Source organism: Rhamphochromis sp. 'chilingali' (assembly GCF_963969265.1).
Source record: "Rhamphochromis sp. 'chilingali' genome assembly, chromosome: 20".
NCBI lineage: Eukaryota > Metazoa > Chordata > Actinopteri > Cichliformes > Cichlidae > Rhamphochromis > Rhamphochromis sp. 'chilingali'.
This window is the reverse complement of record NC_137947.1, coordinates 23036784-23054171: the sequence shown is the minus strand read 5'-3', so window position 1 is coordinate 23054171 and position 17388 is coordinate 23036784. Positions and strand designations below refer to the sequence as shown.

The 17388-nt window shown below is 40.9% G+C and overlaps 1 protein-coding gene across 1 annotated transcript in view; it reads left to right on the top strand.

Annotated features, from left to right (window-relative positions):
- lrpprc (leucine-rich pentatricopeptide repeat containing) overlaps positions 1-16932 on the top strand; it is a 64058-nt gene extending 47126 nt beyond the window's left edge. Inside the window, exons 30-38 of the mRNA XM_080868634.1 lie at positions 910-1036; positions 4465-4553; positions 4635-4839; positions 6722-6849; positions 6949-7064; positions 12447-12521; positions 13208-13292; positions 14356-14498; positions 16655-16932. Coding sequence (XP_080724760.1) covers positions 910-1036; positions 4465-4553; positions 4635-4839; positions 6722-6849; positions 6949-7064; positions 12447-12521; positions 13208-13292; positions 14356-14498; positions 16655-16720 — 1034 coding nt within the window. The 3' untranslated portion in view covers positions 16721-16932. The remainder of the gene's footprint in view (positions 1-909; positions 1037-4464; positions 4554-4634; positions 4840-6721; positions 6850-6948; positions 7065-12446; positions 12522-13207; positions 13293-14355; positions 14499-16654) is intronic.
- Positions 16933-17388: the final 456 nt, after the last annotated feature.

Genomic DNA, 17388 nt, shown 5'->3' with positions numbered 1-17388 from the left:
AAATCAGAAATCGGGAAGGGGTAAGTATTTTTTCATGGCACTGTATGTATTGCACCTGCAAAACAAATTATCTCCAAAAGCATCGAAATGTTTTTCTTTGCTCAACCCCAGTTAGCATCTTGATAAATTACAGTCTGCTACACTCTTACGTGGGATTCTCTTTCCTAAGAAAGTTTTTTTCTCCCCAAAATTGAGCATCTAACTTTCTGACATGTGGGGTTTTTACCTGCCCACCTCTTCATTTTGCTTTCTGCTGATTCATGCTGTGTAGGCATGGCATTTTCCTCTTGACCCAGCATTTTTTTTAATTGTACTATTGGTGAAATCTACTGAGTGCCAAGCCTGCTGATTCATTGAGGGGGGGAAAAGAATAAATGTCAAATTATACTTGAAATGAAGTAGTTCATATAGCAGTCTTGGGTGAATACTGTTCAAAACAGATGCTGTTAAAGGCGCAATAAAGTGCCTGCTGTCATAGGAATGGGTCAGGTTTAATTACTGTTCAAGTTTTAAGGCGGTCACAGACACTTTTGGACAAGTTCAAGGTATCCAAACATCACACACCTGGCCAGGTGGTTGATTTTTGAAAGATACATGTCAGAATTTATTTGTCATACTGCCTTCACCACAGTTGAAGAACATCACCTTAAATTATTATTACCTTTTAAACAATGTTTGTATGTAATTACAAATATATAATTTTTCCAACTACTTTAGATACTGCAAATACATGTTTTCCTATAAATATTGAGGAGAAATGGTAACATCATGTTTTACTATTGTGTGTTCAGATTAGGCTGTTCCAATCCATCAATACAAGGATAATCTTAAATTCTATTTTTCAGTTATCTCAGCCAATCTTATCACTCACTTTTCCCCTCTCCCTTTTTTCTTGCTTTCTTCCTGCAGAAGCATTCGGGATGCTAAAGGAAGCTGACAAAAAAGGTGTGGCACTAGGCCCCTCCCCCTACGACCACCTGATTCGTGCTCTGTTGGCTGAGGGATCTATGGATGAAGCCATGGCAGTCAAGGACATGTAGGTGCATTAATATCTTGATTTGTGCCAAAATCATCTGGAAAAAAGCATTAAAATATTACTGCTTATAGTCTCAGTTTATTGTCTTGTACGTATCCCTGGTTGCTAAAAAGACTTCAGGTTGTGCAGAAGTCTATGCGGACTTGTAAATGCTGCTGTGTTTAGGGGCTTAATGTCTAGTATGAAAATCATACAGTCTTGCACACAATGCAAAAAAACCCTTTTCATTTGTAGGTGTAATGCAAGTGTTGGTAATCTCACACAATGCCTGGATTGCAGATTTTAAATTCGCATCTGGAGAAATGTCACTGGTGAATTCATCTCCATCCAGCTCACAGTCAGCTTTGAAGTGAATTTGTATGATGGATTGTCAGTTTTATAATGGATCACACCCTAAAACATGCAGTAGGAGGGTTTTCCAATGCTGTCAGGTTTAGCAGTTTGGCGTGACATAATGCAGTTCTCTCCATACATCTGCTTTGATTTACAAGGAGTGGGTTTTAGCTTTTGTTTTAGAAGGGCAATCAGATTTTTTTCCCGATATCTAAGTATGATAACCAACTAATTGTGTTTAGTTTTTCCTTGAAAATCAACAGCAGCAAAACAAAAGGGATCCCTTTCCATAGTTGTTCATATTTTAGAAGAGGTAACATAAGTGAAATATCCAGCCCCTAAAGCAGACAGAAAGCATAGCAGTTTGTATTAAACTTACAATTCAACATGTAGTTTAATGCTCTGCTACTTTTCCGGTCACTCCTCAGCTGGTGGTAGCAGGTCGCCTCAGGCTAAATCTGCAGCTCCTCAGTAGACATGAGGATTACAAACTGATTGTGTGCTAACACATTCAGTTCTGCTGGATATGGACAATGGTTCTTACTAAGCCCTGAGAGACACACACACGCTTGGATATATAGATTAATTTTGGTTCTCTGGAAAGTGGGTGACTTTGTGCAGGGACATCGGTCTTCTTCCAATTAGTAATGTATCATGTGTTGTTGTTTCGTTCGTGGGCCATATCAGGGCTTAGGCCTGGAGACGAATGGATGGACAGACAGAGGTATTAAAGATGCGAGCTTAGCACAGGGCTGATCTTCTTCTCTGTTTTGTCTTTTATAGGTAATCTCCAACTTTCCCTTTTTTCTGTCTCCTTTTGTCCCTTTCTTTATATCACTTTCTTTCTGCAGAGGAGAAACACAGAAGCAAAGAGTTACGATAATAACATAATGACACACACTGACTGAAGAGCTGCAGTTACTAATTTGTGCTGAAAGAAAAAACATGTAAAAACATCTATTACACTATCAGTCTCTTCCCTGTTTCCAGCTCCCTACATGGTTCACTCTCTTATATTATGAGAAATAATCATATCAATTTTAGAGCCGTGTTTCAACAAGCACAAGGCAATACAAGCGATAACCCATCTCCAGTCTCTGTTTGAATTGGTTTATGGCATCCCTGCCTGGATAAAAGCTTAGTTTATCTGCGCTCTTAATGAGAAGTGAAATGAGCTGAGAGGAAAGTCGGGGAGAAATGGAAAGGAAAGGATGGAGATAAAAGGGGCTAAATGGGAAAAGAGGAGTGAACAAGGGGAGGAGGGCTAGATTTAATCACGTACGGGGATAATGAAGACGCTATAGGCATTAATTCTCAGTGTGTGTGGGTGTGTTTGTTTTTGGGTAATCTGTACAGAATTGAGCAGCGGGGTACTTATGGTGAGATTAAGGGATTGGGAGAGAGTGATGATGAGAGAGAAGAAGAAGTGGGTGACGCACAATATCCCTAGAAGGAGAAGGTGAGAGTGTGTGTTGGGAGACAGCTTCTGGAGATTTTCTTCCACCTGATAAGAATAATTCTGACCCGCTGCTCAGTCTCCGCAGCAATCTGTCGCCGACCCTGTTACTCCTCCAATCTCCGGCGTGACCCTGTCACAGCGGCCGCCGGATGCTGCCCGGCCTGGTGTCGCCACAGTGATAAGGATTGCCAGCCTGATGCTCAATTGAGCGGGCAGATTAATCTGGTTGCAGGGGTATAATAATAAAAAGAGGGGGGAAAGGCAGGAGGCAAGCTTGATTGAGGTTTTAGTGGCAAAGAAATGAAAAAGAGGAGGGCTGGAGAGGACAGCAAGTTAGATGGACATGCGGAGTGAAAGGAGGAGGATTTGATGAGAGGGAGCAGCTCCCAGAGGAAGGAACATCACGTATACGACAACATCAATCAACCGCTTGATGTCTGCATTATTTTCAGGTCACAGAGAAGCTCAGACTTGTTTTCAATCAGATTTGTTCCTATTGTCTTGTCTGTCATATATCTTTCAGCTCATGCGTTTATCCCCTCTCTCTCTATGGAGTCTAACGCTTTTCAAAATGTGATGCCTGATAATGGCGGGGACGACACCGTCGCACGGCTATCGCAGATTATAAAGATGTGTTTTTAGAGATACAGTATCGGCTTTAAAGTTGGAAATAATGGACTTGCCCATAGCATCGTTCAGATATGGAACAAATCTGTCATGTATATTATGTATTTCTGATATCAAGAAATGGAAATATTAATAGAGGCATTATGAGAGTCAAATATCTTTAAAAATAAACCCAAACAGAAACACTGTGGCGATGATTTGCACATTTATCTTATTTTTACATAATTTACTCAACTACATATGTGACAAATTGAATTTTGTTTAGCAAAAAAGGTATAAATAAAATGTTAGTAGAACATTTTTCTTACAATGGGCAAAACAATATTTGTAAATTGCCAAAATCTCAGAGGCAGCTTTGTCTGAAATGGATAGCTTTGTCTGTTTTTGTTTATTACTTTCCAACTTTGTGCAAGAACATGAAATCTTAATTCTCTTCTTCATTGTCGTCTTCTTTTAGCGGCTCCCTTTAAGCGTAACCACAGCGGATAACCTGCCTGCTGCCAAGCATCCCCTTCTGTCAAACCAACCCCTCTGCATCTCCTCCTTCACTACATCCATGAATCTTCTCTGTGGTCCTCTTCTTTTCCTCCCATCTCAGTCTTGTTTCTCAAACTTTGTCTCCAAACTGCTCAACCTAAGCTGTCCCTCTGATATACTAATTTCTAATCCCATCCTTTCTGGTCACTCGCATTGAAAATACGAGCATCTTCAACCCTGCCACTTTCAGCTTGGCCTCACCAAGCCATACATAACAGCAGGTCGCTCTATCATCTGTAAACTCTTCCTTTCACTCTCCAAAACTCTCGTATTTATCCATCTTGTGTAACTAATATAAAATTGGAAATTATTTTAACATTTAGTAGCTCACAATTGATGTGAGACAAACAAACATCATCAATCCCTTTGGCTGATGTATTGGTGCACTCCTAGCGTATTCTCTAGTTTGTCTTTTTCTTGTGTATTACTGTAGTACACCACAGATAACCAAGGAATTATTTGTCTCCCCTAGTGCTGAAACTCGGGTGCCAGGTTTCAAGCTGACTGATATTGCCAGCAGTTTACTCATCATCACACAAAGCAAGAAAGGCCAGGTCAAAGGTAAGAAATGGACATGCATGCTTAACACAAACATATACATTGTTTTTTGTACACACAGTCACTTGTTGCACTCCTCCACAGAGGCTCTTGAGAGACTGAAGTCTATGCTTCAGTTGGACCATGTGCCCTCGCATCTTGCCATCACCAGGCTGGTTCAGGCTCTGGGTAGTCACGGCAACGTGGAGGGGATCCAGGATGTGGAATCACTAATAAAGAGCCTTGGTACAAGCCCCAACTTGTCCAGCATGGTGTTTGTCAACAACACTGCCCTGGCACACATCAAAAAGTAAGTTTATATGTGGAGATTTGTCAGTGGACCTGTTAGGTTCACAGCATGTACAGCTTTTCAGACATTCCCCAATATCTGTTCATCCATCACCACCAACGTGTAGTGAAATGTTTGGACATTTAGCAGGAAAAAGATGACTGAAGATAGGTTGCATGAGCAAAATGTTTCAACGCAGTCGAGTGAGTCTTTTATGCCATTTCGTAAGCACTGTTGGATATAAACAGTTTAATGCACTACCCCACAGGAGAGTGTGGCAAGATCCAGGCTGACACACTGTTAAAGTAAAAGCTTACAGGGCTGCCAGGGCGTTAAGTACAAATGGGAAACACGGGCATAATAGGATTATTCATGGGTTCCTTTTAATGTCATGAAAAGAGCCGTCCTCCGTTCCTCCTTTGTCTCTTCTCAAACTGCAGAGCAAAATAATAAAATGCATTGTGCATCAAAGTTTCATTGTGCCACTTGTGCATTAGAGCCGTGCGCCAGCTCGAACAGAGGCATCCCCGCGCCATCTCAGAGGGACAGCGAGAAGTGAAGAACAGCAAGGCGGTCTCACGCCTGATTGGCCATCGTAGCGCGGATCTGTCAGCTTGAACTCTGACCTCTGGGAGCTGCGCTCTGAGCCTCCCTGACACATGCTTCCCCTTTGTATCTGAGTCAAGCTGACTGGTTAAGAGCAGCGGCGGAAAAGCAAGCGGTCCCGGAAAGCGGGGCACCACATTTAGAGGGGCCCTTTGCTGAATTATTCAGACGGTCCCAGTCGCAACAATCAGCGTAGATATGTTCCCCCACCTCCAGACACTCACACTTTTATATATATATATATATACACACACACACACACACCCTGGAAGTTAAATATTCATCACGACTGGTGACGGCAGGGAGCATAAAGTGTTAGTAGTGTAGCTGGGTTGCCAGTTTGAGTTGTTTTAGGTTTGTAATGCTGTGGTATGCAGGCTTTGTGTGGTTGTGGCAACCTCAGCAGAAAAACATTTCACAGAATAGGCGGGAGAAAGAGTGTGCACTCAGAGGGAGGCTGTAAGGGACAAAAAGTGAAACTAATATAATTTTAATATTACATTTTAGATATATTTAAAGTCCAAAAATGGCATTTTGGAGTTTTTGTTTGTTTTGGTTTTGTTGTCGTTTTATCGGCCACTTTATCCCATTCTTGGTCTCTTTAAAAACAGCTGTATTGGAGGTTTATGCATGTTGCAGTTTACCCATAATAAGTTAGTGCGAATTCAGAATGAAACCTGATCTTTTTTGAGGACAAATCAGGTGTAGAGGTTTGGTGGTGGTTGGGTGTGTAACAAGTCCAACTTTTAAACAAGGAACCTGCTTTCTCTCTAATGAACTTGGACAACTTAAATCACATTGTGAGGTTTAAAGTGTTGCATTACTTTCGAGTTTTACGCGAATTTCCAACTCTATATTTTTAGTCTTAAGCTCATCACAATAATAAACTATATATCCGCTCTCACTGGCGACTTATAAATGGAAGACTAGAGCACTAACAAGCCTGAAAGTCCCACACCATTACACCACCAGCAGCAGCCTGAACTGCTGATACAAGGCAGGATGGATCAATCCTTTCCATGTTGTTTAAGCCAAACTTTGACCCTGTCATCAACTTTTTGTTTTGTTTGTTTTTTAGTTTAGTTTTTTTCCCCAGTCTTCACGCTGTCCAGTTTCAATAAACCAGAATGAACTTAGCAGGTCATCTCATCCATGCCTATATGCCTTAATGCATTGTGTTAATGCCATGCCATAGGACGATTACATATTAGCATTAATGAACGTTTAGAAAGATATACCTTATAAAATGGCAGGTGTGTGAATATAACAGAAAATTTGTATCTGTCTCCCTCTGCAGTGATGATGTGTCGTCTGCAGTAGAGTTGCTGGAGGGAATCTACACCAGTCCAGACAGCACAAACCCCAGCATGTCCTTCGTCTTTAGAAAGGTTCTGGAAGCTGGGAATGACCATGCCATGGACAAGTGTAAGACATAAGCAGAAATATAAGGCCACAATCAAAGTAACTGATTTAAACTGAGTGTTGCTCAATAATCCTTTACCAACACAACATGTCGTTCTGTAGTGAGCGCTATGGCCGAGCGGCTAGCCAACCACTTTGCCTGCTACAGACCAGCTTCAGACCTCTTCCTCCAGCTGCTGGATATGGACAAAGTGGAGGACGCCAAATTCATGCTGGCTGTAAGTGTGTGTGTGTGTGTGTTAGCTCATAGGCTAAAAGCCAAGACATTTTAGTTTGAAGTGTCAGAAGTATACTTTTAGCCAAGTGTTGTCCAAAGGTATGTTAGATTTGGATTATTTATCTCCTCTGGCTTGGTTGTAGCCTTCTGTGGCTGAGATGAGCTAGAATACTCATAATTAATATTAGAGGGGAATTAGCTACCTTTCATACATCGATACATTACTTTTCTCACGTTACTTCAAAAAAATGTGCAAAAATAGAAATGAAAGAATCTGCTGTGAAAATGAAAACTTAACTATTTCTTATGGCCAAGTTAAGGTACCATTTAAGCCCTGCTGAGTTTTGTTTATTCAGCTTGGAATTGGAGCAAAATGCACATACTAAGTGATGTTCTTCATTTTTTATTTTTTTTTTGTGACCACTTTGGATAAATTTTAAATCATATGGGGTGTTTCTGTCCCAGTGAGCGCTTCTCCATTTGACTGCTCTGTGCTTTTACATTTTAAATTATGATATCAAAGTAATTAAAATCTGCCAAAAGAGGGGAGAAAATATCAACAAGGGACCTTGTAGTGAATTTAGTCCATCACAACTCCCAGTTGCTTTCATCCAGTTGTCAGACCCCAGTGTTGTTGGAGAGGTTCTCCTGCCACATTCGTTCACTTATTTATCCAACCTTGCGTTGATGTCAGGAAAAGCTTGCCCGCTTTCCACCACTGAGTCTTGTGGTCTGAAATTTGCCTCCTACTCTTTCACTTATTCAACAGTTCGTATATTACAGCTCAATGACTTTGCATTGAGCCTGGGGATATAAATATGTAGCAGCTAGATGGGTGAGAGACAGGAGATGGATGGAGAGCATGGTGCAAAATAAGAGAGACAGAAATGAAGAATCAAAGGCCTGCAATGTACAAAATAATTGTTTGCCCAAGTTCAGTGCATCTCTTGGGACAATAATGGTCCCTTATTCGCAATTGGACACCACACCAGGTAGCTCTGCATGGAAGGACCTGGGAGGCTGTGTCTCCTCCTTGGTTTGATCCAGGGATCTTGCAAATCCTTAAAAAAAAACTAAATTAAAAAAAAAACAAACTGTAGCATTAACACAAAATTAAATCAATGGGACACTGGTTTCACCTTTACACTGCTTCCCTGTTAAGTAAAACATCAAATCAAGAGACAAATAAAGTCTAAAATAGGCCTTCTCTGAAACATTTTGTCTGCACAGCAGCATAAGTTGCTCCCAAATGTTATCACTAGTCTGTGCGCACTGATGAATCCCCACACAAATGCAGATGACTCAAATCACCTTTATCTATATAGCGCCTTTAAAAACAACAGGATTTGACCCAAAGTGCTTTTCAGCTCTGGCAGATGGATTAACAATGCAAGTATACAAAAATACACAGAACAGGGATCACAGGTTAAAAACAAGTCTAATACAAACCCAGAAAACACGATAAACACATGTATATGCTAAGAAATGGATCAGTAAAAGGAGAAATTTGTAAACAAACAAACAATATTAAAGACAAACACATAAAGTCAATTGGAAAAACTAATAAAGTTTAAATCGCATAAATGGCACAGGATGGCTTAAAAAATAAGAGTGCAATTGAACAGTGACGTCCTCAGACTGATATAAGAAAGCAATGCATTAAATGATAACATTCTTGCTTTTACCACATATTTTCCTTACTGTATTTTTCCTGTTGCAGTAGAGCTGGGCGATAGAACGATAACGATATGTATCGCGATATAACTTTTACTCGATAGAGAAATTAAGCTATCGCGATAGACCTCGCCGCTCTTGTCCTCAAAAAAAAAAAAAAAAAAAAGGTCAGCCAATCCAAATTAAGTAGCGCAGAGCCGAACCAATCACAGCCGCAGCGTCACGTCGCGTGACTTGTTACGTACAGCACAAGTGCCAAGCCGCACGTGTGTTTGTTTGGGAAGCAGCCAGCGGGTAATGGAGGAAATGAGTGTGCCGACTAGAAAAATCAACCGAGCGTGACCAAAGAGAAAACAGATGATGGTTCCAATGCCGGAGAGATTGTCAAACGGAAGAGCCATAGAAGTTCCGTAGTGTGAAGGTATTTCGGCTATTTCAAGTCTGACAAAAAACAGAGTAGCGTGCACTGTAAATTGTGCCGAAAGCAAGTCTGGAAATACAATAAACTGGTGCATGCGTCACACTGTGCGCCACGTTATTGTTTCGGTGAAATGAATTTCTACAATACTGTTACTGTTAATTCTACTCTCTGCAGTGTTTAAATGCTTACATATACACACAGTTACTGTCCCTCCACACTTACGACTCGGTTCTGCTTCTATGCCCCAGCTTTGTTTACTTTTTCCCACCGAGGCTTCTAGACTTCTGATTGGCCAACATTTCTGCACGGTTAGGAATCTAGCGCCACCTGCTGCTTTGGCATGTTCATAGCAGCGTTTTCCTTCATTTCTGCCTTTATGTGTGGACGGATTATTTTTTAAAACGAAAACGGAAAATCTCCGTTTTCAAAAATACCCGTGTACGTGTGGACGTAGCCTCAGTCTCTGACTGGAAGCGCTAATTCGTCATTCGGCTTTTGTCAGACTAAAGTAACTGTTAAAACTGTTTGAAAAGCTCAGCTATACAACAAGGAGAGATTGAGAATTTCCTTTTAGTTCTCAGTTTATTTGATATTGACAAAAGTTAGTCAGTTTTGTCTGTTCTTCTGTAAAACAAACTAAGATTTATTTTTAGAATTAATATTTTGTTTCTAAGTGGAATTGACAATTTAGTCTGTTTCGTTTGTCCTATTTTGAAACTTAAACGCTTTAGCAGCTGCCTTTTGTGTAGTTTGCAATATTTGCCTTTATTTATCTGAAAAAGTCTCATGTTCCTTAAGTACATCTACCCTGTTGAACTTATTATGGGAAATAAATATTTAAATAAAAACAAGCTGCTGATTATTTCACATTTTACTTGTGAGCAACGGCACATTTAAATCTTACAAATATAGTTATTTGGCTTATATCGTGATAGATATCGTTATCGCCTGAAATAAAAAAAACATATCGTGATATGAAAAAATCTCATATCGCCCAGCTCTATGTTGCAGTGGACCTGACGATAATAGGGGGGGAATCTCAGAAAATAGGTTGGATAAGACGCTATTGCAGAGCCTTAGAAAGTAATCTCACCTTTAATTTTTGAAGTAAGAGTCAGGCACTAAGGGGAACGTGGTTAGGAAAAATATCAAAGTACCATCAAAATGATCCTCATTTGTACCCCCTGAATAAAACGATTAAACATCAGCTTCACTTTAACCATCCAGAAGAATTAAAAGATGCATCAGAGCTGCAAGGCGCTTACTAGGGTGGATCAAATTTTCCACATATTTAAACTTCAAGCAAATTTTAAGACTGAAAACTGCAATTTTAAAGTCACTTTAAACTTTAAAGTCAACACTGATAATGATAGTGTCCCTTTTTGAAGTCTGGTGGGGGTGAATGATTGCTTGTATAGCTTATTTGATCTCAAGATTATAGTTTTGCTGTAAACTCCGGAAAACGTAACATTACAAGACTGTCTCATGGTAACATGTGCCGTCCTGTTGTTAAAGTTTGAGTTTGGTCTCACATGTGACCGAGGTTGAGCTACATGCTGTGGTTTGTCCCTCTCGTTTTCCTGACTCTCCCTTCCAAGCTGCTCTTCCAGGGTCACTGCAGGGTAGCTTCCCAACTCCTCCATCCCATAAGTGAAGCAGGACCACAACTCTGAAAAGCTTTTATGCAGGCAAGCACACTATAATGATGACAAGTATATCAGGAGAGATGGAGGTGAGGTCGATGGGGAGCGAGAGGGATGAAGTCATTAAGGAGCGAGAAAGAAGCTGTGAGGTGTGTGCGTTACAGTCTCGTCTATAACTGCGCTGGGAGAGGTCACTGAGGAAAAAGGGGAAGAATTCCCCAGGTATCCAGAGCTTTTAGGCAGTGTGTGTGAGCAGCAAAGGAGAAGGTAGGTCTGTTCAGCTGCGGCTTTACCACCGGGACTGTTTGGAGTAGCAAGGGAGGGCAAAAAATACAGGAGAGCGAATGAGAGCATGGAGCAAAGTTGCTTCAAAAAGTGAAGTAGCATAGTGGTAGTCTAATTGCCTGATTGTACTAAAGCTATTCTGCACTTAGTGACTCCAGAAGAAGGCAGGCTGCTCCGTGTCTGTGTGTGAAGCTGCGTGTTAATAGCCTTGCAGGCCATCCGCTTTTAATTCTGCGCGGAGCAGAGGAGGGAAACGTGTCAGTTTACGACTGGCTAGTAATCGGACCTCAACGCAGCTCAGCCAAGAGACTCACTCAGTCACAGAAAGGCAATCTCCTTCACAAACCCACAGAGTATATCATATGTATGTTTGCGTGTTTTCACAATAAGCAGTCGTTAACTGGCCAGTGACAGAAACATATCAGTTACTGGGGGGGGATGCTGTTTTTCAGTGTAATAGGAACTCAAAATCTGACACCCAGTTTACCAATTTCTCTGACAGTTCTTTAAAAAGAGCAACTTTAAGTGTGTCCCCCATAAAGGTGACCTCCCTGTACCATTAATGACGAGTTTTAACACGCTATAGATAAATAAAGATGCGATTTGACAAACATTAGAATCGTTTCTCAATGTATTTATGTGTTTTAAATAGAAATGGAAGAACCATACACAGCCACAACAGCCTTGGTCGCACACTTCAACCAGTATTTGTCACAAGTCAGCCAATGTGGTTATGTTCAGCACTCTTTCATGAGCAGGCTTTCCAATGGTATAAGATTTAACGTCACAAAGCTTTGGTTGATTATTTCTATGTTGTGACAAACACAAGTTGTCTGACTTCTTCAACCGCTAGGGTTACTCCTAAAAGATAAAGAGTTAAGACGCCTGTTTGTGGCGAATTATTTGCTGGAATCTGCCTGAAACTTTTTCACTTCTGTTTTGAATTCCTGTCATCAGCTCATCAGTGTAAATCGCTCCAGTCCAAGCTGCACAGGAAGCAGTCACGCTATGACCGTACTGATGTTTCCACTGAGTAACAGACATGGCCTTTAGTTGGACTTAGCGATAATTATGCTTTTTGTGAAGCTCTGTACCTATTAAGGTCATAAAGAAATGAGTAGTTATTAGATTCATAATTATCCTTTAACCTGAGTGTAACCCTGAGTGTGCGAATGTTTATATGAATGCTTGGGTGTGCTGGAGTGTGCATGTGTGTGTTTATATACTGTACCTATTTAAAAAGAAGACTGAAGTGTCTTCTTGACTTCAGAAAGAGTCGAGAGGATCAGCTGTCGACTATCACACTTAAGCTCTTATTTCTTTCTCTCTCTCTTTTTTTGTCTCTTTTGTCCTAATGCAGCGTTGCAATGCTTTGGCTGAACAGAAGGAAGTGCTGCTGTCCTTTGTAACCCAAAAGGCTCAGACACCTGGGCAGGTAAGAAATTATATCATTCGTGAACACATTATTTGTGACCAAGTGGGTTTCCTTAATTGTGGACTAATCAAAATGCAAGCTCTATGATATTTAACTACACTTCTCCTCTCAAGTGACTGCTGTAATCCTGATGTCTCAGATCTCTAAATCTAGTCTAAAGATTTGAATTTTTTTGACCCTATTAATGTTTACATTTGGCCACAATCCCCTTCAAGTAGGCCTCTCTGTGCACCTCTGGACCTTTCGCATATCTTGATATGTGTGGATTTTCCCCTGGAAGTCCAGTTCTCACCACTTAATAATCCCAAATGTCAATTTCTGAAGGCACTGGGATGTACTAGATTGCCTGAGCATCCCCTGAGTTGTGCCTGTGTACTCACCTTGGTGAAGTTGAGTACACAGAAATGCATCTACATTGATTTTTGTCTTTCTGAATGAAGTCTGAAATGTCAGAGAGGCAAAATATTCCTTAATATGACTTAGTTCAAATAGCCACACGTGGAATTAGGAACCTGAGCGTCTGCAGTCTGTTCCATGTTTAAAAAGCACACTCACTTTTGAACAGCATTATTATTTTTACCCATTTTGTTGGAGCATATTTTAATTTCTATTTTGTTATCGGGATATGAATCACAGTTCAACTCCTTACATGCGCGTCCTTGCATGTGTAATGTGTTTGTGTTTAGGTGGGTAAGATCAAGAACCTGCTCAGCTTGATTCCAGACTTTGCGGAGAAGGAACTGCTGTACCCATACCTGATGAAATGTCACGGTAAGATGCATAAACAGGCACTCGTTCTTACAGAAGAGCTGAACGGGTCTGGTAGTGCAGCATGCGGTTCACTGGACTGTAGCTAAGTCAACATTAACAGGCCCATTAACAATGCATCAGGTCAAGCTCAGGGTGTGAGTGTAGGAAAGCGTTCAGGGGTTAGAACACATGTCCTCTAATGAGTTAGCTGTCCTGGCTAGCCTAGCGTGCTAATCTCAACACGTTCCACCACTCAGCTTTTCCCCCCTCTCTCCACCTTTTTGCTCCTGTCTACATTTTCTTGTCCTCAGTTTTTTTTTTTTCTTTTTTATCCTCCTCTCTTTGCTTTTACTTCACCTTCTCACCCACCAGTCCCCCCTTCTTCCGTACCTTGTCACACCAGAGATGAGAAGACATGACTATTTAATTAGCATTAGCTCGCTGGTCGGTCAAGGCAGCCATAGGGGAAGCAATTAGTGATGCTCTGCTCGCCTCCGTTCTTTGTCCCATCTGTGTACTTTTTCTTTTTTCTCTTTCAGGGCTTTTCTTTTTTCCTTTCACTCTCATTTTTTTCACCTTTGTGACCTTCCCTCTTGGCTGCACACAACCACAGATATTTGTGTGCAGTTGTTTCAGGTTTGTCTCCCTAAAAATGAAAGTTACTGACCCTTTAATATTTTTTTTTCTTGTCATAATTTTTAATGTCTATAAAACCTTATTTTACTGTCTAGCTGTTTTTAATTTGCACCTTGAGAATATATTTTCCACGGTGCCAGTGACTCCTCGCCTATTTCTTCCCCTATGTTCTCTTTTTCCACCTCCTCCATTGAACCAACAAACACAAGTAATAAAAAGAAAGTGTCACACTGCCAAGAAAAAAAGGAAAAAAATGGAAATGCACAGATAGTCAAATGTGCAGCTGCACTTAAAAATCAAATTTCTTGGCACCAATAAATTGCCAGGAAAATAACATGATTATCCCACCACACTGTCAGTTTTCTCTAAATATCCAAATTCAAATAAGACATGTTGCTTGTCTCATTTGTTGACTTTCTCCCTCCCACTCCCCACTTTCATCTGGCAGTTCTGGATAAGGACTTACCAGCAGCCAAGGCTTTGCATGAGCAGATGCAGAAGGAGGGGATAGTTGTAGACGAGCTGTCACTCAAACGTCTGGCTGTGCTTTACCGCGAAGCAGGAGAGACGGTGCCCTTCCCCGAGCCCCCCGTAAGTCTCCCTCTCTCACACACACACACACACACACACACACACACACACAGGAGATGCTTTGAGCAAACACTCAGATGCAAATGTGTTTGTGTTTTAACATTTTAGAGGTTTGATTAAATAAAATGAACCATAGATATGAAGGGCAGAAAAACTGCAGGAGAAAAGTTGCTCTTCCTTCATTCAGAAGATTCAGTTGTGAAGCTTTTGTGTACTCCACACTGTTGTACATTTCAAACTCTGACATAAAGGAAAAAGTTGTTGTTTTTTTAAGTGCCCTTAAACACAATTGATTTTTGGGTTAGAGGTGAATTTTGAATGATGTGTACAAAATACCGAGTTTGCATCAGACCTCCACAAATGACAATCTGGACCTGTGGAAGGAATTATGAGCAACTGCATTCATATTATCAACATTTTGGTTTGTGTTACCAGCATAAACATGGAAAGCATAGTTCACTACAACTAGAAATAAACCTAAAACAGAATTTATGATGCATTTTTAAATGCATGTTTTTTCTCTTTACATTTCTGCTTTTCATTTTAGGGTGAACACAAATTTTAACTAAGCAGTGAATTAACCTCTTAAGAAAGAATTGACAATGAAGCTCCAGTTGGCAAGTTTTCTTTAAACGTGACTTTTTCCTTATGTTTTGCCTCTGTACATCACCACAGTGGATTTTAAACCACACACTAAAGCTGTCATTGAAGTGCACACTGTCATCTTTAATTCAGGGATATGAGTTAGAATTGCATTAACAGTTTATGCCGTCACCGCGTTCTGTTTCCTCTCTTGAGATGCTCTGTTTGGCCTGCTGCACCTCACAGCTCCTAACCAGTGCTAGCACTTGTTGTGCTGGTGTCCTAATGTGTGCTGTGGTCTCTGTGTGCCATACTAATATGAAGGAGCAGTATGCCCGCTCAGTATACTTCAGCATGCCCAGGCCTGCAGCAAGCCTCCTGAAGCCATTAGAGAGAGAGAGTGTGTGTGTGTGTGTGTGTGTGTGTGAGTGTGAGAGAGAGAGAGAGAGAGAGTAAGAAATGGCGCCCCAGAGTCACGGAGTTGTGTAAGGGAGATGGTGTCACTGCAATAGCCACTCTTCTTTTTGGGTTCATAGTGTTTTTGAGCATGAGTTTTTCAGCACGATGAACATTTTTTTAAGCTGATGTGGGTCTATTTTTAGCAGAGGACACACACACACACACACACACACACACAGGCCTCTCAGCCACAGCACTTTTGATGCGCTGTCCCCTTGAGGCAGGTATAGGCCGGAGCCTTACCTTCACATCACTCACCTGCAGTACGAAGATAGAAGGAGAAAGAGGGGATGAAGGTAGAGAAGCTCTTACATTATTTACTGAAAACCAGGGTAGTTAAGTCATTGCTGGATTTTATAAACAGAGTAGAGGGAGGAGAGTTGCAAGGAGAGGGAAAGGTGAAGAGTCACAGAGTTGAGAAGTTTCTACAAATAAAAGCGCAGCTCCCGACGCTGGTCTTCATCCTCTCCGAATGTATAGAGGTTTGCATTTTCCGGCAGCCCGTTTCCAAAAAGAAATGTTTCAGTTTTATTTCTTTTTATTTCTAAATGCTTTGAACTTCGTCAGAATGTAGCCAAATAAGCCAACATGTGGACAAACCTTTAGAGGAAATAAGATATTTTTAATTAGGGTGCTCTGACCCCCTCGAAACTGTTTGAAACGCGTGCCAGGATCTCCCTCTCCCTCTCTGTAGTGAGCACGGCGATTTATTGGCATTAATTACTACATTAATAAGCAAACGTACATTGTAAGGAGCTGGCGTAATCTGCAGAAAAGCTCTCACCTTCTCCCCCTCCCAAAAACACCCACCACAACACTTTGTCTGGATCAAAACACTGATTAATTAGCCAGGAACAGAGGCAAAGAACGGAAGTGCGTGTTTGGGGAATGTGCTACAAATCCCTTATTTGTGTATTAATGGGGATTTAAAGATGAAACGAGACAACCTGGTTGGAGACTGGAGACTATTTAGACGGACCCAGGAGGGCTCCAGTGCTGCTTACTTTAAGAAAGAGGCGAGATACAAAACACGCCTTACGGTGTAAGGCTGCATCAGGTGAGCAGGTGTTGGGATGTTTGTTGCTGAATGGTCTGCCTTTGCTTTCTCTTTGCAGGAGTCCTTTAAGTTTTATGCAGACAAGCTGAGAGCTGCCAAAGCCCAGGCGACAGCGGAGGAATAAAGATTAATCATCCTCTCCTCATACCTCATTGCAAATCCCACAATTTTCTTCCTTTCTTTCTTTCTTTTTTTTTATGTGAGTTGTTCAATCTGAAATGTTGAGTGTTGTAACTTTTGGATGCTGAGATTCTGTCCACTGCGGTATCAATACTGTTGAACATGTTGCTAATGTACAGAAGTATTTATGCTAATAAACAATGGTAGGAACCCAGACAGAGTGCGTGAGGTTTTTGTGCAATTTAAAAAGAAATTCTTTTCAAAATACCCAGACCACCTTGGGTGATGTTTTATGTCTTAATCGGGTGCAGCTCAGGGGACAAAATGCATTTACTCAAGAACAACCGTTTTCAAGGTAGTGCATCTTTTACTTTACAGAATTAAGTTATACCCACAAAACTTATAAATTCTTCAACATGTTCCAAAATGACTGGAGCCATGTGTTGCATGAGCATTACATCACCAACGCTCAAGTTTCTGACTTGAGCTTTTTGAGGGCCTCTGCACAAGTTAAACACATAATTAAATGTAATACCTGTTTTAAAGCATGTGTAAAAACACATGAGTGAATAGGTTTTGTATTTGTCATATACCCTACATTATAATCTATGTACCCAAGCAACAATGTGAAGCTGAAGAAATGTGAAGACATGAAATGAATGGATGGATATA